This window comes from Hippopotamus amphibius, chromosome 1, assembly GCF_030028045.1.
Source record: "Hippopotamus amphibius kiboko isolate mHipAmp2 chromosome 1, mHipAmp2.hap2, whole genome shotgun sequence".
Classification (NCBI taxonomy): domain Eukaryota; kingdom Metazoa; phylum Chordata; class Mammalia; order Artiodactyla; family Hippopotamidae; genus Hippopotamus; species Hippopotamus amphibius.
Window position 1 is genome coordinate 16,090,174 of NC_080186.1, and position 22,378 is coordinate 16,112,551.

Here is a 22,378-nt window from a genome sequence, read left to right on the forward strand (position 1 = left end):
ATTTAGAAAATACTATAAATACGATTGGAACTTAACATTTTTCTCTGTAGCCTAACATGATTAAATTTTATAAATGCTCCTTTGAGTAGCTGGAAAAAAAAAAAGCATAGTCTTAATTGAATGAGAAAAACTTCAAATTAAAACAAATTTATTATTTCATTCAAATTATCCATAGCCTTTTTAATAGTTTATCTAACATCCTCTCTGTAATTTTTTTTTTTTTTGGCGCACAGGCTTAGTTGCTCCACGGCATGTGGGATCTTCCTGGAGCAGGGATCGAACCCATGTCCTCTGCACTGGCAGGCAGATTCTTAACCACCGCCCCACCTAGGAAGCCCCCTCTGTATTTTTAAAGTTTGATAACTATGATGTTCAAATCGCTGATATCCTCAATTATTTTTATCTTGGTTGGCTGTGCACAAAATTTCTCTTTCATACGTATATTTGAAATATCTGTATACTTTCTTGTGCTAATATATATTTATATTAAAACAAGTTTACTGTGTCATTTATCTCTATCGGGGTTGGCAAACGATGGCCCTTAGCATATGTTCTGTTGGGCCACCTAAGAAAGGGTTTTACATATTTAAAGGGTTAAAAAAAGAAGAAGTAAAAAATCATCTGGCCCCAAAATATCTACTATCTGGTCTTTCTAGTTTGTTAATCTATGTCAGGGGTTGGCAAATTTATCCTATAAAGGCCCAGATAGAAAATATTTTAGGGTTTGTAGGGCGGGCATAAAATCTCTAGCAACTATTCAACTCTGCAATTGTAGCACAAAAGCGGAATTGATAAATAAATTAGTATGGATGTATTCTAGTAAAACTTTACTTACCAAAAACATGAGAGGAGCCAGATTTGGCCCTTGGGTCATAGTTTGCCAACCCCTGAGCTGTATGATTACTAACTAATCTGTCCATTTCTCTGAGATGTCAATCTCATACTGATTATGAATCTGTCAATTTCAATTTTTACATTTGCTTCATATATATTCTAAACCAATTATTAAGTACATAAAAATTTATGTTACATCTTCTGTAAATTAAGTTTTTATATTGTAGGAATTCTCTCTCTCCCATATAGTTTTTTGCATTGAATTCTATGCTGACCTCTTAAGGTTGCTTATACCTGCTTTCTTTTTATTAGCATTTTCCTATTAATGTTTTCCTGCTTTTGTTTTTAATCTTTGTGTCATGTTTAAATGCATATACCTAGATTTCAGTTTTTGACAAAATGAGTGACCATTTAATAGAGGAACTTAATGTCATTATTATTACAGTTACAAACAATGTTATTTTATCACATTTACTTTGTAATATCCCCTTTCCTGTCTTTCGTTACATTCATAGGATGTATGGTACCACCTTATTCTTTATTATTGAGGTAACTATATACCCATTTACCATTATTTGTGTCCGTTACTTACCTATTTTCTCCCACCCTGTATGCAGAAGGGTGCTTTTACCTCCTGTCAGTATGGCTCCAGACACCAGCTCCATTCAGATCTCTAGTCTCTGAAAGCCATTTAGAGATCCAGCAGCAGACAGGCATGCGCACCTGATAATCACAGCACTAGCACCTACTGAGTTTCTGATAACCAACCTGCAGTAGAACTCCCTTCTCAGAAGTCTGACCAACAGTCCCTTAAAGGACCCTTCCTCTAAGCTCCTAGGTTCTCACACCACCACCATTTCTCCTCTTTCATTCCCTCAGCTCTAGGGATGTTAGTTGCTTCCAGTAGTTATTAGTCTCTGGGTTACTTTAGTGTGTCTCTTTGAGAATCAATCAGCTAGTTTAACAAATTCATGTATTAGATCCCTTCTATTTGAAATAGTACAGTTTCTTTTTATCCTGACAATACTTTAACAGCTGTACTGCTAAGCTCATTAGGCTGTCATGTTGTCAGCTATACTAAAGAGGCAGGTCAAAATTTTGGAAGTGAACTATAAAAGAAGATGGGCAATTTTAATTGTGATGAAGAGTAATAAACAAGAGTCTTGAATAATATAGTATATAGTACCTGAAAACGGACTATCACTGATAGGGAACTGAAAAGATTTATTTTGCCTGTGAAATATAACAAAATATTAGTAACATAAATTCTTTCTTTTACATATCACCTACTTAGGTACCTATGGAACAAAACACTTCGCAGACAGTAAAGATGCCATATAAGAGCAAGAGAATTCAGGTAGCTTGAGAGTTTATTATTCCTCAGAGAGGAAAAAATGAGGGTTCATCAACCAATGAAAAATTTACAATCAGATCTAGCTTTTCCTGTTACTTAACTATCAGCACCAATGGAAATCTGAGAAAAAAGGACAGTAAATAAAAATATGCATTAAGGAAAAAAGCTTGTTAGTTTCATAAGTAAATTACAATATTTTATTTTCACAACAATCTATCTATAATCTGCATTGTTTATAGTTAATTGATTCTACTTGCTTTAAATATAACTTAACCTCTCCTTAACTCTCCTTAGACAGAATTTAAAGTTACCACAAAGCTACATGATGTGTGTGTTGTCTGCTTTTCATTAAGTCACTGAAATTCAAGATTTTTAGTTCTATAGAGATGCTAGTTTTTTTTTGGGGGGGGGGGGTTATAATTTTTTTGGCTGTGCTGCAAGACTTACAGGATCTTAGTCCCCCAAGCAGGGACTGAACCCAAGCCCTCAGCAGTGAAAGTGTGGAGTCCTAACAGCTGGACCACCAGGGAATTAGCAAAGATGCTAGCTTTCTTATACTTCAAGCAAACTGTCTCATTTGATCGCTGATAAAAACAAGCCTGTATTAAGCTCATCCTCTCCCTTCTTCCACATTCATGCAAATTGACTCCCTCCCAATTAATCTGAATGAGAACATATACTTACATGCCTCATTAAGCTTGGGACAATATTCTACACATCTATAGTACTTATCCCCTCTGCTGACCTTTCTCCCAATAGTCCTAGCTGCCTACTTCCCCCACAGCTCTCTGAATCACATAAATGGTACTATGGATGGAGGTGCCTCCCTCCCCTACTGCAAAAAATTCATGCACTGAAGCCCTAACCCACCAATGTGATTGTATTTGGAGATGTGGACTTCAGGAGACAATCAAATTTAGATGAGGTCATGGGGGTGGGGCCCTCATGGTGGGATTAGTGCCTTTGTAAGAGACACCAGAGAGCTTGCTTGTCTCTCTCTCTCTCCCATAAGAGAACACAGTAGGGAAGCAAGGCAGCCTCCTGGAATCCAAGAAGGAGGCTCTCACCAGCAATCAAATCAGCCAGCACCTTGCTCTTAGACTTCCTAGCATCCAGAAATGTGAGAAATGTCTGTTATTTAAGCCACCCAGTCTACGGTATTTTTAGTAGCCTGAGCTACCAAGACAAATGGAATATAAATTTTTGCAGGAAAAATCACAAGCACTCTGAATTGAATAGTCAAGCCACTCCATTTCCTGATTCTCTTTAAAATTTATCTGTTCTATTTCCCATCCCCCTGATTTACTGGCACATGCTAATTTCTGTAGATGAACTGAAGCTGCAATTTTCTCAACCATAAAAATCTTAAAAAATAACGTCACAGCTAGGTAAAAAACAGACTGGTGGCATGGAAGTGAGTTCCTCTCCTAAAACTATGGGAAGTCAGTGAAGTACAGAGGTAAACCTACAAGGGAAACTCTGGAAGAGGTTTTGCAGTACCTAGTAAAACAGATGAGTGGTAGCTAGAGAAATCAAGAAGCACCTTCCAGGATGTGTCCAAAGGAAATAACTCCTTAAGTGTTAAAGAGATAAAATCCTAAACCTTTTTCCTCCCTACAGAATTGAGATGAAAATAAACAACATCATGAACAAAAAGCTGAGCCTACCCCAAAGACAACAGAAGAAATGCTTGTGAAATCACTCAGTTCTTACTAATTGGTTCTTACAAAATTCTGTGGTTTCCTAAAATGCTGTTGAATGAATGTAGAATTAATTTTTAAAACTTTCACTCTTCATACTCAGCTATTTCAAAATATAGGTTCTAGTCTTACAGATTTGCCAAACAGAATCTGAAACTTCGGGTTTAGGGTGAGGACAGTCTGAATAATAGTTGCACTCAACTATCATTCTTACAGCAAAACTTAAAAACTAACCACAAATGTTTTGAAAGAAAATCACTGGGAATTTTTTTCTAGTTACATGGAATGCAAAGAAAAGCATAATCAAACAATTCATGGTAAGCTATAAGACTGCATAAAAGATGAAATTCAGAAAACATCTGAAGCCCTGTTTTATAAATAGGGTAGCAACTGTTTTTGTTAATGAAGAAAAAAGACAAAAGAGCTAAAATTCTCTATCAAATATGACCACATTAAGGTAAATCTCAACAGTGTAAAGCAATTATACGCCAATAAAGAGCTAGAAAAAAAAAAAGATAAATCTCAACAATTAGAGGAAAGAGCTTATCACACTTATTTAGCATATATTAGATGAAACCACAGGTATACATGATCTAGATATTTTATAAGCCTTTGTAACTTACTTTTCTACTAATGACACTTGTAAAGGCATGTTAATTTGTAAACTGTTTAATGACAGTGTTTGCTGATGAAATTTTCAATAAGGTATAAATTTTTAAGTAAGTACGTACAGTATCAACCGGAAAAAACAAAAAACAAAACAAGATTTGGCAACAGGGCCAACTAAATGCAGTTAGTACCGCAGTTTCTGAAGCGTACACAAAATCTTCATGTGCCATGAATGCAGCTTCCAAACACCACACACTTCAGAGATGGCTTTAGACAGCCACAATATGTTCCATGGGGGAGGAGGCAAGTACAAAAGACAATAAATTTTGCTTTGTTTTCTTTTTTTAAGGAGAGTCAACACTCATCTATTTCAACCATGAAATGTGAAAAAAATTTTCAAAGCTTCCTCTACTTATCCCGGTTAGCAAGCTTGATTGTCAGAATTGTCAAACTCAGAATTTATTTTCTTCATGAAAGACATTTTAAAAATATATAAAATCAATGTTTGGCTTAATAAGAAAGAAACAGCAGTTTGCAAACTCTGAAAGAACCCGTCAATCAACAACTGTGAGGCAACACTGAGTATTTTTCCTTAGTAAAACAAGGCCTCTGAAAGGAAAACGAAGTCTGAAAGTTGGATTAAAGTAAAAAGATTGTAGGGACCACGAGTCATTTAATCATATTCTTTTGTAATAATGAAAACAGTAATGTTAAAATAAGTATCATGATCAATCACTGCTCCTCAGTGAAGAAGTCCTTTGCTTAGCACTTCCAGAGACAATAAAGAATCTATCATCACCATCTCAGTCCACTACACAACATGACTGAGTTGATCTCTCAGAAAAGAGAGAAGAACCAAATGAAATTTCCAGGAACAGTAGGTGGAAAACATGTACCACTCCACTTCTTTGGCATTATTTTGAGTATGTCTTTTCACTGATTACTGTGAACATAGCTTAAGAGTTTAGACACTGATACCAAGAGAAAAAAGAAAAGGACTAGACATTGAACCTGATAATCAGTGCCAGTTTGGACACCTTATTTTGTAATTTAGCTCCATTATGAGAAAATTAACTGAGTTAAAACAAATGTGTACTAACAATCAAGCAACAAGCATGCAACACTTTTGTTGTGCTTAAGTAATTTAAGATAATTCAAGTAACAAACTTCTGATATTTTTTAAAAGATACAAAATGTAACAATGCAAAGTTTGCCTAATTCTAAGTGTAAAATATAGAATTCAAAATCTGTTCATAATAGGAACTGGCTACTCTGAAGTAGTTTCCAAAAACCAAAGAGATCTTAAAGGGAATTCAGATCTCATCTAATACAAGCCTCTTATTTACAAAGAGGAAAACTGAGCACTAACAGGAACTTCAAATGGTTGAACTTTTAAACAGTATTGTCAGGGCTGGGGCTCTAACACAGGTCCCCTGACCCCCAGGAGAATGCATTTCTTTACTTACTTTGAAATCTGTCCCAAAAGATCCTTTTAAATTCCAAATTCTTACCATTCCCACAGTAAGGACATTCGGGGTTTAGAGACTGATCAAGAGCTGCCATTTCAAGGCAACTGAAAAGAAACCACACCTAAAAAGACCCCGGGTCTCACGATTTTCCACAGTTTGACAATTTCTTTTTAACTATTAATCTCTAATAGTCTAATAGTCAAAAGTTTTTGATTTTCACTAAACAAAACCTCCAGAGGGCACAGGGCTAGAAAGATTTAGAAGTCATGTAACAAAGGAAAATGCACATAAAGCCTTAAAACTTGGCCTGCGCACAAGTGTATGTACTTGTACACACGTGTAAAATCCTATCCTGAAGAAAAAGAAGCAGGTGAATAGGTTGTCACTGATGATGTAGGGAAGAGACTGGGAGCAATTTTCTACTGTTCCCTTCTTTTATGTTTCAAAGCTATGAAATCCACTTTTCTTCAGCTTAGCTGCTTTCACTTAGACCTTAATCAATTGATTTCATGCCAAACATTGAGTCACAGACACAGGTAGCTACTTAGGACAAAAAGATCTGATTCACAGAAGAAGGGGAGACTCACTTCAAAAAGGACATGTGGTTAAAGAAGCTTCTTTAATCTTTTCTGCAGTTGATTTGAATCTAATAGTTCTGTGTTTAAAAATAAACCACACTATTTCCAACAGAAAGCAACCAAACCTGGCCTCTACTTTTATCCTGGAAGGGATAAGCGAAGACCTGGAAGACATCTCAAACTCCTGGAGAGAACTTCTGAATTCCACACTAACACCAGACAGGTAGCCAAATTAGATGTCCCTCTCTCTCTCTCTTCCCCTCTCCCTCTCTCTCCCCCCTCCCTCTCTCTCTCTCTCTCTCTCTCACACACACACACAAACACACACACACTTTGAAGAGAACCAAGTCAGACAGGCACAAAAATAACAAATGTCACTTATTGAAGGCATTAGCGTGTCCTGTTCTGAGCCAGGATTTTATATAATCTTTGTAACAATCCTCTTAAAGACTGGCAGAATTCTAATTCTCCCCTATGTAGCAGATGAAGAAACCAAGTTCTAGAGATATTAAATAATTTACCGAACATCATACACCCAGAAAGTGACAGACTGAGTCCCAGAACCTGGAGTCTGTCTGACTCCAAGCCTGTAAATTCTTTTTCCTCTATTTTGAAGGCTCTACTTTCCATAATGATCTACAAACATGTCAACTATTAAACCTAAGGAGACTGAGTTTCCCACAGAGCTCCCCATTTTTACAGGTATGCCAATTTGGAAAAACTTCCTCACTCTATCAACAGATGTTAAGACACCGTTAGGAGACAAACGGATCCTTATAAGGCTGCCTCTGTCTGAAAGGCAGGTGATAAAAGGGGGTTGGTGAATCAGATGTGATGTCCTGGGCTCATCCATCAGATTAGGAAGAATGATAATAAAACAGACCACAAAGGAAAGCAAGATAATATCTGGTGACTCCTCTCCCTGGGATCTATGTAGTCTGACTTCTCAAAGAAACTAATAAAATAGCATACAGAAAGGCATTTGTGGGCTCGACAACTGAGAACACTGCTAGATCATCCTTTATTAAATGCAAACTATGCATTTGCAAGTAGCCCTGTCTTTCAGAACATTTAAGTGCTTTGCGCCAACTGCTGGGGTCAAATCACAACTGGAAACAGTGAGAATTTGAAACGGAAAACTAAGCTATTCCTCTTATGTGCCAGTTACTGACTGCTTGCCTTTCAGCTCAAAATTCAACTTGTTTGCCAGTACAGTGAAACTGGATCCGGCACAATGTAAAGCTTTGTCAGTAGAGGGCACTGTAAAGGGTTTTACTTCCTGGTTCCTGTGGGCATGCACAGCAGGCTCCTGCAGAAGTCAGCTTCTCCAGAACCGGACTTCCCAAGTGCCCAGCTGCTCTAGAGGTCATAGCTTCTTCACTGCCAGGATTCTACTGCAATGTGCAGCAGCCAGCAGTACCCAGTGGCTAACAGCTACCCCTGGTACCCTCGCAGGTCATTTTGCAGCAGAGTGCCTCCTCTGAGAAACCACCCTGTGAAGAGCTTTCCCTCAGCACCTTAGGAGGCAGAATTCTGGCAAGTTTCAAAGGGTGGATGTCTAGTAAGTTCCACTAATGTGGCAACAGAGCAACTTCTCTACCATTCAGAGAACCACATCATGCTGGGTCTCAGCCCAAGGTGGGAGGAGCAGTCTCCTACCTAACACTAGCATGGGAAAAGATGCACAAGATTGAATAGGCCTTTTTCATGTTTTGGAGGGAACATATATTATATTTGACTGTGATACACCTTGACCTACCTGCAAAGTCAGCTGAGAGGTTTCCAGTTTTGACTGAGGAACAGAACAAAAGGAGACTCTGCAGTAGGTTAGGCTGCAACGCAAGCTGCCCTACCACATGGGACCTATGATCCAGCAGATTCAAGGTTATCTAAGTGTCTGTGGCAAACAGAGATGCTGTAGAAGCCTATAGCAATTGTGCACTGCAGCAGCTCTTTGCTAAAGGAAGTGGTGCTAGAGAAGCCGGCTTTCCTCAACACTCCATGTGATGAATTTCCAGCAAGTTTCAGAAGAAGGATTTCTAGCACGTTCCACTGGTATGACACTACAGTGACTTCTCTACTATTAGGTATGTCACAGCCATGCACTCTCTGGTAACAGGGTAGAAAGGAAGGCTCTTCCATGGGGACTCTATCTTGGCCCCGGGAGAAGCAGCTACTCCTTACATCTGTTATTTTTATATTGTTTAGAGTTCTCCTTCTTATTAGCCAATCCTTCATTATTCCAATCCCCTATTATACTTAATAATCCTTTATATTAAACTTTCCCTATTCAAATTACTACACAGTTTTTCTTTCCTCCCGAGCCTCAGATCAACATACCTTATTAATACTTTGGGTGGTTCTGTTCAGTGCCATGAAAACCAACACTAGAAACTCACCTTGAACAATTAAGAATTCACTTTGACATGTTTTACTTTCAAAGCTCAAAATTAAACAAGAATGATTTAGACTGAGTTTAAGGAGAGTACTGAGCCCATATTAATTTATACATTCCTGAACAGCGCTATTTCAATCATGGTTTGGCAAGCTGTACATTCTTTCTCCAAACACTCTACAGTTTAAACTATCATTAATCAACCCTTAACTTATAATCACCAATTTTTAGCATTATTTTTAGTAATTCTTCCTCTTATTATTAAAGCTCTTAAAGGCCTAAAATACAAAAGCCCAAACTGAAAACAATGTTATAGAATTAATTTTCATTATTAAAAGGAATGGTTCTTATGTGTAAATACTGATAATCTCAAACAGCTTGGTTCAAGGTTATTGGCTTGACTCTCTCTACATCCCAATAAGAGACTTCTTAACTCTACCCCACTCTTAACCACAAGGAAGACCAAGTAAGCATGTAATGGTGAGCTGTACCAACAAGCTGAAACAGTTCTTGGGAAATGGCTTAAAATGCAGGGGACCCATAGTGACATCTTCTTAAAACAGTATTTCAATGTCTGCTGTGCCTATCAGTTGGAAACAAACTAAGGAGTTCACTATTCTTTAACAGTTCAACAAAATTTTAAGCCTAACAAATTTCAATAATCTATTTATAAAGCCAAACCAACAAACAAAAAAGCCCTCTCAAATTATCGGTACTAAGAGGGGAAGGCACCTATATCTTTTAAGAAAGTAGAAAATAACCACTAACACTCCACCAAAAAGCAAGATGAAGGGAGACTAAAAGATTACACGTTGAAATGAAAACCAGTGCTTTATGAGATTTTTAATGAACTTCAGAATCATACTCTAATTTCTAAAACAACAAAAAGCAAAACTAAATATCACTGACAGTTTATTTTGAATGACTCCATAAATGAAATGTGTAAAACTGCTAGTAGTCACCATGATGGGAAGCGTGTCTAAAAAAATGTGTAAGACAAAATAGAAATAGACAAAATAGAAATTACTCTTCAAGTAATGTATGTTTTCTTAAAACTCTGCTTTAGAAAAGTAGAAATTCAGCTTTTACATGAAAATTTCTTTTAGGGAAAAAAAGGTTTTTCTTACTTGAGAGAGTCCAGGGGACGATGCATGTCCCGGGGGCGTTGCCGCAAGATTTGGATGCCCCTTGTTTATTTCATGTGCTGAGTAAGGGGAAGGGGTTGGGGGTCCCGGCTGTCTTGCTACTTGTGTTACCTGTGAGGAAATCAATATTTAGTAAGAGTATTAGTAACTCAATCAATAAATATTGCCAAAGTAGCTAATTTTTTAAAAATGGAATTCTGTCTCACACTTTATACTAAAATAAGTGCCAGACTGACTAAACACTTAAAGTTTCAAAACTGAAACAATGAAATTCCTAGAAAAAAATTAGACATGAATATTTTCATCCATTTGATAAAAGATTCTTGAAACATACCTAAAGCTAAAAATCTTAAAGGTCTTTCTGCTTGTCAAAACTAACAGAACTGTGTACTAAAAAAAGATGAATTTCAGTTTAGGCAATTATACCTCAATAAACCTGAACCAAAAAAAGTTACTTATAGAGCATAACCTCATTTTTGTTTCTTAAAAAGTACATCTAAATATACATGTACATGCACGTGTATATACACATGTGTGTGTGTGTATATATATATTTCTTGTATATACTTCTATATATCTATGTTTACATGTGCACATATATACATACATACTCACAAGTATATATGTCATATTAAAAAGATCTGTAAGAAGATACATAAAGATCTTAAAGCATGCAGGTGTTTCCTTTTTTTCTTATCATTTTTATTTTCTATATTTCTAATACAGTTCAATAGTCACAACTGTCCTGAGTTGAACTTGCACAACTGAAAAATAACTAGCATATGTTTTTATTTAAATAAAAATTACATTTTGCCCACTTTTTGCTGGTAATAAACTGCCCATCAGCCTTTGATAGGTATGAAACCACTTCATTCAGGCCCCTTTCTAGAGTCTAACAATCAATCCTAGCCAGCTCCCTCTATCACAGTCTAACCCATATTAGCACTGACAGTTTGGCAAACCTCCATAAATGGGGGTCAATTCTGCAGTCATCTAATAAGAAAGAATTCATTCTCCTTAGGGTGAGGGAGGCCATGAACCCATTGGCAATCTGGTGGAAACTCAAATTGCTTCTTATAATCACATTTTTAAGTGCATAAAATAAACCGAATTATGACAAAAACCAATTATATTGCAATATAGATATTAAAACATTAAGACAAAATTGTGATATAGTAATGTATGTATTCTTTATTAATGTATTAAAAATAATAACGAATGACAGTTGTTGCCCACATTCATAATTCAAAGAAATAACATTCAATTAGATATTTTACCCAAGTTCTTAGATCCCCTGAATTCTACCACAGAGTTAAAAACTCTACCCAGAGAGAAATGAAAGGGATCTCCAAATGACATTAGATTTTCCTGGAATTCACTCACGCAGTGAGAAGCCCTGAAGAAAGTCTACTCCCTGGTAACCTAACCCTAGAATCTCTCACGCCTATCTTAAAACAGACATAAACACCTAAATGCTCAGCTACCTGCTGCCAAAGCTGAAATAAAATGGACTCACGGAAAACTAACTACAGTCAAAATCTTACAGGCTAATAAGAGACACGAATATGCTAAAATCAACTGTATTTAATTTCTTCCCTGCTTTTTAAAATGGCTTTATGACTTTTTTGAAAAACTTTGTTTCCAATTTGAAGTGAAAATTACATTTATAAGGGCATGAAGTTCACCATGAAATGTTATAACACTTATAAATCTCATCAGGTCAGTTTTCCAAAGGATAAAGATCAGAATGCTATCGTAACATCTACTTCAGAAAATTAGTAACCAGAAATTAAGAGTTCTTACAAGCAAATTTCTCACCAACAAGGCTTTATAAATTTATATTCTTGTTTCACATGCCTTAGAATAAATTATTTTGATATTCTACTAAAGCAAAGCCACAAAATGGATACATATTTTTAACATTAGGAAAAAAATTTGCACCATGAAATAAAGTGAAAGAAGTTAGCTATACAAAATGTCAGGTAAATTCTCCAATTCATTCTGATAAAACAATCAAAGATTAAATGTACCCAGGGCAAAAAATCATCATATGGAAAAATGTTTTTTAAATTGCTATTGATTAAGAGTAAATGAATATTTAAAATATACTACTACAGGGCCATACTACCCAAAGCAATCTACAGACTTAATGTGATCCCTATCAAACGACCCATGACATTTTTCACAAAACTAAAATGAATAATCCTAAACTTTATATAGAACCATAAGCAATACTGAGGAAAAATAACAAAGCAGAGGGCATAACCCTCCCAGGCTTAGACTATACTACAAAGCTACAGTAATCAAAACAGTGTGGTACTGGGACAAAAAACTGATCTATGGATCAATGGAACAGAATAGAGAGCCCAGAAATAAACTCACACACCTATGGTCAATTAATCTTCAACAAAGGAGGCCAGAATATACAATGGAGAAAAGACAGTCTCCTCAGCAAGTGGTGTTGGAAAGTTGGACAGCCGCATGCAAATCAATGAAGATAGAACACATCCTCACACCATACACAAAAATAAACTCAAAATGGCTTAAAGATTTAAACAGAAGACACAACATCATAAAACTCCTACAAGAGAACACAGGTAAAACATTTTCTGACATGAATCGTACCGATGTTTTCTTACGTCAGTCGACCAAAAGCAACAGAAATAAAAGCAAAAATAAACAAATGGGACCTAAGTTTCTGCACAGCAAAGGAAACCATAAACAAAACGCACAACCTACAAGACTGCGAGAAAATGTTTGCAAATGATGCAACAGACAAGGGCTTAATTTCCAAAATATACAAACAGCTCATACAACTCAATAACAAAAAAAACAAACATCCCAATCGAAAAGTGGGCATAAGACCTAAATAGACATTTCTCCAAAGAAGACACACGGATGGCCAATAGACACATGGTAAGATGCTCAACATCACTAATTATTAGAGAAACGCAAATCAAAACTACAATGAGGTATCACCTCACACCTTTCAGAATAGTGATCAATAAAAGTCTAAAAATAAAACATGCAGCAGTGGGTGTGGAGAAAAGGGAACTCTCCTACACCACTGCTGGGAATATAAATTGGTGCTGCCACTATGGAAATAAGCATGGAGGTTCCTTCAAACACTAAAAATAGAGTTGCCATATGATCCAGCAATCCCATTCCTGGGCATATATCCAGACAAAACTATAATTCAAAAAAATACATGCACCCCTAGGTTCACAGCAGCACTATTTACGACAGCCAAGATATGGAAACAACCTAAATGTCCACCGACATATGAAGAGATAAAGAAGATGTGGTGTGTGTATATACACACACGTACATACACACACAACAGAATATTATTCAGCCATTAAAAAGAGTGAAATAATGCCATTTGCAGCAACATGGATGGACCTAGAGATTATCATACTAAGTGAAGTAAGTCAGAAAGAGAAAGACATGATGGCATTTTTCACAGAACTGGAACAAAAAATTACACAATTTATATGGAAACACAAAAGACCCCGAATAGCCAAAGTCTTGAGAAGGAAAAACGGAGATGAAGGAATCAGGCTCCCTGCTTCAGACTATACTACAAAGCTACAGTAATCAAGAGAGTATGTACTGGCACAAAAACAGAAATATAGATCAATGGAACAGAACAGAGAGCCCAGAAATAAATCCACGCACATATGGGCACCTTATCTTTGATAAAGGAGGCAAGAATATACAATGGAGAAAAGAGAGCCTCTTTAATAAGTGGTGCTGGGAAAACTGGACAGCTACCTGTAAATGAATGAAATTAGAACACTTCCTAACACCATAAACAAAAATAAACTCAAAATAAATGTAAGGCCAGACACTATAAAACTCTTGCAGTAAAACATAGGTAGAAGACTCTATGACATAAATGACAGCAAGATCCTTTTTCACCCACGCCCCAGAGTAATGGAAATAAAAACAAAAATAAACAAATGGGACGTAATGAAACTTAAAAGTTTTTGCACAGCAAAGGAAACTATAAACAAGACAAGAAGACAACTCTCAGAATGGGAGAAAATATTTGCAAACAAAACAACCGACAAAGGATTAATCTCCAAAACATATAAGCAGCTCACGCAGCTCAATATCAAAAAAACAAACAATCCTATTCAAAAATGGGCAGAAGACCTAAACAGACATTTCTCCAAAGAAGACATACAGATGGCCAACAAACATATGAAAAGATGCTCAACAATCACTAGAGAAATGCAAAACAAAACCACAATGAGGTATCACCTCACAATGGTCAGAATGGCCATCATCAAAAAATCTAGGAACAATAAATGCTCAAGAGGCTGTGGAGAAAAGGGAACCCTCCCGCACTGTTGGTGGGGATGTAAATTGGTACAGCCACTATGGAAAACAGTATGGAGATTCCTTAAAAATTAAAACTAGAACTACCATATGACCCACAATCCCACTGCTGGGCATATACCCTGAGAAAACCAGGGAAGGTGGGAAGAAGTCACGGGAGGGAAGGGGATAAGGGAATATATGTATAAATACAGCTGATTCACTTTGTTGTACAGCAAAAACTACACAACAGTGTAAAACAATCATATTCCAATAAAAAGCTTAAAAAAAAAAAAAGATACGTGTACCACAATGTTCATTATAGCACTATTTACAATAGCCAGGACATGGAAGCAACCTAAATGTCTATCAACAGATGAATGGATAAAGAAGATGTAGCACATGTATACAATGGAATATTACTCAACCATAAAAAGGAATGAAACTGAGTTATCTGCAGTGAGGTGAATGGACCCAGAGTCTGTCATACAGAGTGAAGTAAGTCAAAGAGAAAAACAAACACTGTACGCTAACGTATATATGTAACCTAAAAAAAATGGTACTGATGAACCCAGTGGCAGGACAAGAATAAAGACTCAGATGTAGAGAACGGACTTGAGGCTGGGGCCGGGGGTGGGGGGGGGCGAAGCTGGGACAAAGTGAGAGAATAGCACTGACATATATATACTACCAAATGTAAAACAGATGGCTAGTGGGAAGCTGCTGCATTCACATAGGGAGATCAACTCGATGATTGATGATGACCTAGAGGGGTGGGAGGGAGGCTCTATAGGGAGGGAAAATGGGAATATATGTGTAAATATAGCTGATTCACTTTGTTGTACAGCGGAACCTGGCACAACAGTATAAAGCAATTATACTCCAATAAAGATCTGAAAAAAAAAAAGAAAGACAAAGACAAACACCATATGATATCACTTATATGTGGAATCTAAAATACAAAACAAATGAACGTATCTACGAAAGAGAAACAGGCTCACAGATATAGAGAAGAGACCTGTGGTTGCCAAAGGGAAGGGTGAAAGGGGGAAGGAAGGATTGGGAGTTTGGGTTTAGCAGATGCAAACTATTATATATAGAGTGGATAAACAAGGTCCTACCGTATAGCACAGGGAAGCATATCCAATATCCTGTGATAAACCACAATGAAAAAGAATATGAAAAAGATATATATATCTTTTTATATACGAAAACCACTTTTCTGTGAACCACTTTGCTGTAGAGCAGAAATTAACACAACACTGTAAATTAACTATCCGTCAATAAAATTTAAAAATAAATAAAATATATTACTACATGCATATCACAAAAAGCACAAATAACACTTTTTTATAAAAAACTTCACCCCAATATTGGCAGGGATCTAAGGAAACAGGACATAGACCAGAACTACAGAGCAATGCGTCACAACTGCCTTAAAATCACACCCAAAGAATGACTTCATTTTGGGATACATATCCTGAAGAAATAATCTTACCTCAAAAACTAGGAACTTAAGAACAAAGATATATATATATATCTCACTATACACGAGAGCAAAAAAGGTAGAAATAACAAATAATGGGAAAATGAAGTAACACAACTAAAGACATAAACAATATATAGATGTGAACCACTACCAAAAGAAATGAATATGTGAAACAATCAGGAGTAAAAAAGAAACGACAGACTCTTCAAAACTACAAAGAGATTCTTCTGTATTCTACTGACAAAGACCAAAATAACTACATCAACGATTTCAGATAAGGATAAGTGTTCATTTTGCCCTGAAAACTGCTTAAGTGCCCTTTTTAGAGTACTGTACCATCCCATGAAACACAAATGTTTGACAAAAAGAGAAAAGGCATTTAGCCAAAGCACATGCTATTGCTGACATTAAAAATTTCCTTAAAGCAAGCACCAGTGAAAAAGAACCTTCACAGGCAAATATCCCTGAGGTGTGCATTCTTTGCTGTTCCTGAAGAGCTAGTCAAATTGCAGGAACTTTTTGGTAATGTATATTCTAATAGAGTATTCACTCCCAAATTTGGAGGTTTCTACTAATAAAAGCAAGCCAAAGAAAATAAATTTGTACCAAAATAATAGAAGAACTAGAAGAATCATGTCATTCTTAAAATTCTCCCCAAAAAGCTACTACATGCAATAACTCTCTGGCCTTCGTTGTGTTCTATTTAATTCAAAAAGACACTAATGCAAGTGTCATATTGCATTACACACTACACGTTTGCTTTTAGTGTATTATAGAGCTTACCATCTTTGCCAGTGAAAAAGGTATACCATCTTCAATTAAAATTTATACAAAATATAAGTAGTTACCATAACCCTATCCCCAGGAAATGGCACAAGGTCTAATGAAGTTGTTAAACATAAAAATCAAAGTTATACAAAACTTTCAATATCTTCTTTCAAAATATTCCTGGATGAATGATTAACTTTGAATTTTCTAATCGCTGGCAACAGTTTCTTCTTCTCTTTGACTGATTTATTCCATTTGAGATCATACTATTATAATGCATGTCCTCTGAAGGTAGTGGCAAGAAGTTCTCACATAGAGAAAAAAAAAAAAGTTTTCCCATTATTGATTATTAGTACCGTCTCAGTTATGGAGGTTAGGAGCAGAAGTATAAAATAGCTAATTGTGGCAACTACTCAATCACCTCCAAACCTAAAGTGATTTTTGTCTTTTATGTCATATGCATCTTAAGCAAAATTAATTAACCATTTCTTGGTATGCAGTGTGTGTGGTGTGTGTGTGCGCAGTATTTTAAAAGATTTGAAATTTGTTTAAAAGATTATATGCCCAAGAAACATTTACTTTTAATAGATATTATAGTTTTGCACTGGCAATAATGTGGAGCATCCAGAATTCTCATTCATATGCCGGTGGAAATGTAAACTGGTACAAGCTCTTTGGGAAAGAATTAGGCATTAGCTAGTAACCTTGAAAACAGGCATACCCTATAACCCAGCTCTTCCTAGGTATACATTTGTGAGAAATAGGAAAATGTGCACCATGGTACACATGTACACATGTACAAAAATATTCACAGTTGCATTGTTCTTAGTACCAAAAACTGGAAATAACACGGGCATTCATTAGCAGGAAAATGGATCAATGATGAAATATTTTCCAACATGGAAATCAAATTAGAAAATAGAGCAACACGTCAAAACTTGGATGACACTCATAAATAATACTGAGTGAAAGAGAACACAGAAGAATACAGAGTATGATTCCAAAGTTATACTGAGATAGATATATTGAGAAAAGGAGGGGAGATCAGGAAAGGCCACATAATGTTTTATTTTTCTACACCTGGGAAGTGAGACAGTTTTTGCTTTAAAATTAATTGTTAAACTCTTTTATGTTTTATGCACTTTTGTGTGTGTGTTTTATAATCCTCTTCTACTCCCTAAAAAGGCTTAGAGACAAAAACAAGCGAATTACTTAGGACCTGGAGTAAAATATTAATTACACTGGTATTAGTTATATTGTTGTTCTACAAGAGCAGAAAGAACATGAAAATAAGTTAAAAGAAAACCTCTAAAATTTTGACTTAGTGAAAACTTCAGGTAGGTAGCTAGTAATTTTTCATTCAAGAGCTCTACCTAGGGGCTTCCCTGGTGGCACAGTGGTTAAGAATTCACCTGCCAATGCACAGGACACGGGTTTGACCCCTGGTCCAGGAAGATCCCACATGCCACAGAGCAACTAAGCCCGTGAGCCACAACTAGTAAGTCCACGTGCCACAAGTACTGAAGCCTGCTCACCTAGAGCCCATGCTCCACAAACAAGAGAAGCCACTGCTATGAGAAGCCCCGCACACTGCAATAAAGAGTAGCCCCTGCTCACCAAAACTAGAGAAAGCCTATGCGCAGCAATGAAGACCCAATGCAGCCAATAAAAAGAAAGAAAGAAAAAAAGAATCCCACTCATTGGTTTAAAAAGAGTTCTACCTAAAATTATCTCCTATAAAATCAGTGATATTTGGTGGTTGCTGACCAATATAGCTTGAAGAATCTTTTGAAAATTTAAAGGTAAACCATAAAGATCATGGAAACTAAGATGAGTTAGTAAGTATAAAGTTGATTTATTCAGCACTAAATTACCTAATTAGAGAAAATATTCTGATCAATTAAAGGCTATAATGCATAAATTACAATTTTCAAATAACAGCTATTTAAAAATTAAACTTCCCTGAACACGATCATTCTCTCATGACCCCAGAGCCATGAAAATACTATGCAGGAAACAGATGTGGGGGGAAAAATGGCCAGGTGTAAGCAACAGGGAGTAGAGACTACAGAGAACTGGAGAGAATGCCCATCCCCCATAGGGCAGGAGATACTCAGATATTCAGTTGTAGCCAAGTGCTGCCATTCAGGAATTCCAAAAAAGCCATGCAGTATCTTCCAAATTTTCAAGAAAAAATAAAAATAAAGATTTTTACATGAAATTTTCCTGACTTCCAAAACATTGTAGAAGCCAAAAAATCACAGCTATAGATTAATAAGCACACAGGCAGCCAGTGTGTGAATCTGGCTCTAGGGGTACCTCATGATCATCACCAAATATAAACTTTCTGGGTGTGTTTTTTTTTTTTGGACATAACAAAAGACTATTTATTACTTTCAGCAACAGCAGTAGCCAGAGTATCAGCATTTTTGCACCACACTTTGAACCTGAGCCCCAGGGTAACACAAAGAGGGCCAGATGACACGTGCACACATGGTAAACTTGCATTACCTGAAAGGAACCCTGAATTTAGGGAAATTAAATCTTTTACAATGGGCAGTAAGCATGCTGCCTTTTACTCCAGAAAAAGACATTATCTTTATTATACAGTAAGCACGTGTGCCCATTTGCTCTGAATGTCTTATACACTGCCATGGTGTTCTTCCATCTCTGCCACTTTATACACCAACAGAGGGAAGACGGAAGAAAAAAAATGAGAACAGTAAAGTTCTGATGAATTTATTCAAAATTTCCCAATCAGCAAATCTAGAAAGAATAAATGTTCTTTTTTAAGGAAGTAATCATGTATAGACTTGTGACTGAATTCTAGACAAACAGACATTGAATGACTACAGATATATCGTTAAACATTATATACACACACCTAAAGCATTACATTTTTATTCTCTGCATCTATATAATATATGCATATATTGCAAAATATATGCAATAAAACAGAGAGCATTTAAAAACACAATAATTAAATCTTTATTAAAAGAATTACAAAGGATTCTATCAAGAAATATTACTGTTTTCAGCAAAAATGACTCATATAAAGGTAAAAAGGGCACATGGTTTATGTCTGAGAAGCCATCTCTTAATTTTTTATCCCAAGATTAAGTTTATTTAGTGAAGTCATCTAAAAGCATTGCAACAGCTGCAATTCCCACATGGAAATGACCAAGTTCAATTTGGGGTAGACTGGAAAGATTCCAAAGCTTTTCTTACTTGGCTAATTTCAATGCTCTATGAGATCCTCTAGCAGCTGAATGGATAAGTAGGTTCCCCTTCTGATTAGTTTCTCATTATCATCCTAGTTCTTCCTTCAGAACATTTATTTTCCAATAGTTAGAGATATTTTTAATTACAGATATTTGGAAATAAATAAAAGCTGGTTTAGTCAACTAAAACACTACAGTGGATACTAGAATATTTTACTAAGTATCATGACATTTTTCAAAGTCTCTCTGACATTATCACTGCCAATCCCCTCCCATAACCAAGAAAGAGAGAAAGTAAATGACTTTCCTCTTTGCTCTACTCTTAGCTACACTTATAAGGTTGAACCACATGGAACTTCAGATATTCAAGTTGTTTTTCACATTAAAAAAAAAAGGCGGACTTCCCTGGTGGCACAGTGGTTAAGAATCCACCTGCCAATGCAGGGGACATGGGTTCGAGCCCTGGTCCAGGAAGATCCCACATGCCGCGGAGCAACTAAGCCTGTGCACCACAACTACTGAGCCTGCGCTCTAGAGCCCGTGAGCCACAATTACTGAGCCCACGTGCTGCAACTGTTGAAGCCCACGCGCCTAGAGCCGGTGCTCCACAACAAGAGAAGCCACCTGAGAAGCCCGCGCACCACAATGAAGAGTAGCCGCCACTCGCCACGACCAGAAGCCCGTGAGCAGCACAATGCAACCAAAATAAATAAATAAATAAACAAATACAGGCAATTTCATATGATTCAAGTAATACTTAAATACTTAAGCAAACAGAGTTTGACAGTTCTGATAAATGGAATATTTAAACATAGGATGCCACAGTCATCAATAACTGCAGCCCTCCAATGTGAGTCGGTGAGCCCTGAGGAAACTCGGGGCTAAAAAGATTACCTGCCATCTAGCAGCCATCAGACTGCAGTCACTCCCTATGGTGGGCCCTGAGGAAACTCACTATGTGAAAACAGAGGATACTGGACCCAGACAGCTGAGGTGCATATCAAAGGAATGATTTCAGTGAGCCCAGACTCTTGCATCTTCCCATAAACAGAAAAGTGCTGAAATCCTTAACTTGGGATATCTGGTTTTCAATAATTAACAATAATCTTTTGATGTTCAGACTACCTGCCCTTTGTTACAAAACTTCTATATAACCTAGCTCCCCGCCCCCTTCGCCTCCTCGAAGCAGTTTCTCACAGCTATCTGAAATGCTATCTCCCGGGCTGCAGTCCTCATTTTGCCCCAAATAAAACTTAACTTGCAACTCTCATGTTCTGCATTATTTTTAAGTCAACAGTTCTATCATGGACTCTGTTAGTACTGGGTTCAATTCTGAGGACTGTTTCCTTTCATATTTATTAATTTGCTATGGAAACAAGAGAAAGAAAAAAAGATTAGCTGCTGTTTCAATGTTAACAGTTGAGTACCTACCACAGATCAGTAACAATGAAATAAAAATAAGAAAAAAACACCTGCCTTCCAAATGTGTCCAGGTATAAAAGGTAACAAAGAGCATACCATGTATGAATCCTTCAGGGCCAGAGGGCAAACTGTTGTAAGCAGGATTCTACAATGGCTCTCAATATTCCTGTCTCTGGTGCGCAAACCCTGTATAACTCCTTCCCCTTAATATAGCAGTGAATATGATGGAATATCACACCTGTGACTAGGTAACTAAACAGCTGACTTCAAATTAATCAAGAAAGAGATCATCCTGGGTGGGTCTAAATTTATTAGGTGAGCTCTTTAAAACACAACGAATCCTGCTGTTCTTAAAGACTAAGCAGACTTCCAGGTTATGAGAAGACCACATAGCAAGCACCTGAAGGTAGCCTCTAGGAGTTGAGACCAATCCCTAGCCAACAGCCAGCAAGAAAACAGGGACCTCAGTCCAACAACTACAAGGAAATAAATTCTTCCAAGAATCCTAATGGGTATGGAAGTGACCTCCAAGCCTTATGTAAGATTCCAGTCCTTGCTTACACTTTAATTTCAGCATAGTCCTGAGCAAAGGACCCTACTAGCCCGGACCCACAGAATCTGTGAGATAATAAACGGGTGCTATTTTAAGCTGTTAATTCTGTGCTGATTTGTTAAACAGTAATAACAAAAACTAGGAAAAGAATTCACATGGCAGAGAAAACAACAGGTATAAGAAGACCCTGAGATCTTGACAGGGTCAAGGAATGGGAGTGACTAAATTGTTACAAGTAGGAGGTAGGGGGATAGTCCCCCCATCATGAGGCTAAAAAGAGATGGCAGCAGAGGCAATATTACGTAACGGCTTGCAGACATGGTAAGGACTTTGGATATTATTCTAAGCAGAATAGCAAGCTACTGGAAATTTTAAGCAGGAGCATGACCAGATCTGATGTTTTCCAAAGATCATTTTGGTTGCTATGTGAAAAGGAAGAACTGAGGAGTATGAGATCAGAAACAGATTAGTTTAAAAGCTATCACAATAAATTGATGGGAACTTGGAACAGTAAAAAT

The 22,378-nt window shown here is 36.8% G+C and overlaps 1 protein-coding gene across 14 annotated transcripts in view; it reads right to left on the reverse strand.

The window, feature by feature from the left end:
* EIF4G3 (eukaryotic translation initiation factor 4 gamma 3) overlaps positions 1–22,378 on the reverse strand; it is a 342,848-nt gene that overhangs the window by 204,866 nt on the left and 115,604 nt on the right. For 8 of the 14 annotated variants that reach the window (XR_009047966.1, XM_057698680.1, XM_057698671.1 and 5 more), the window contains exon 3: positions 10,067–10,195. Coding sequence is in view for 1 of the 14 variants with exons in the window: in XM_057698783.1 (XP_057554766.1) it covers positions 10,067–10,195 (129 nt within the window). In the remaining 13 variants the exon portion in view is untranslated. Of the gene's footprint in view, positions 1–10,066; positions 10,196–22,378 lie in introns of those variants that run through there. The other 6 variants (XM_057698723.1, XM_057698712.1, XM_057698702.1 and 3 more) reach the window with 2 other exon arrangements.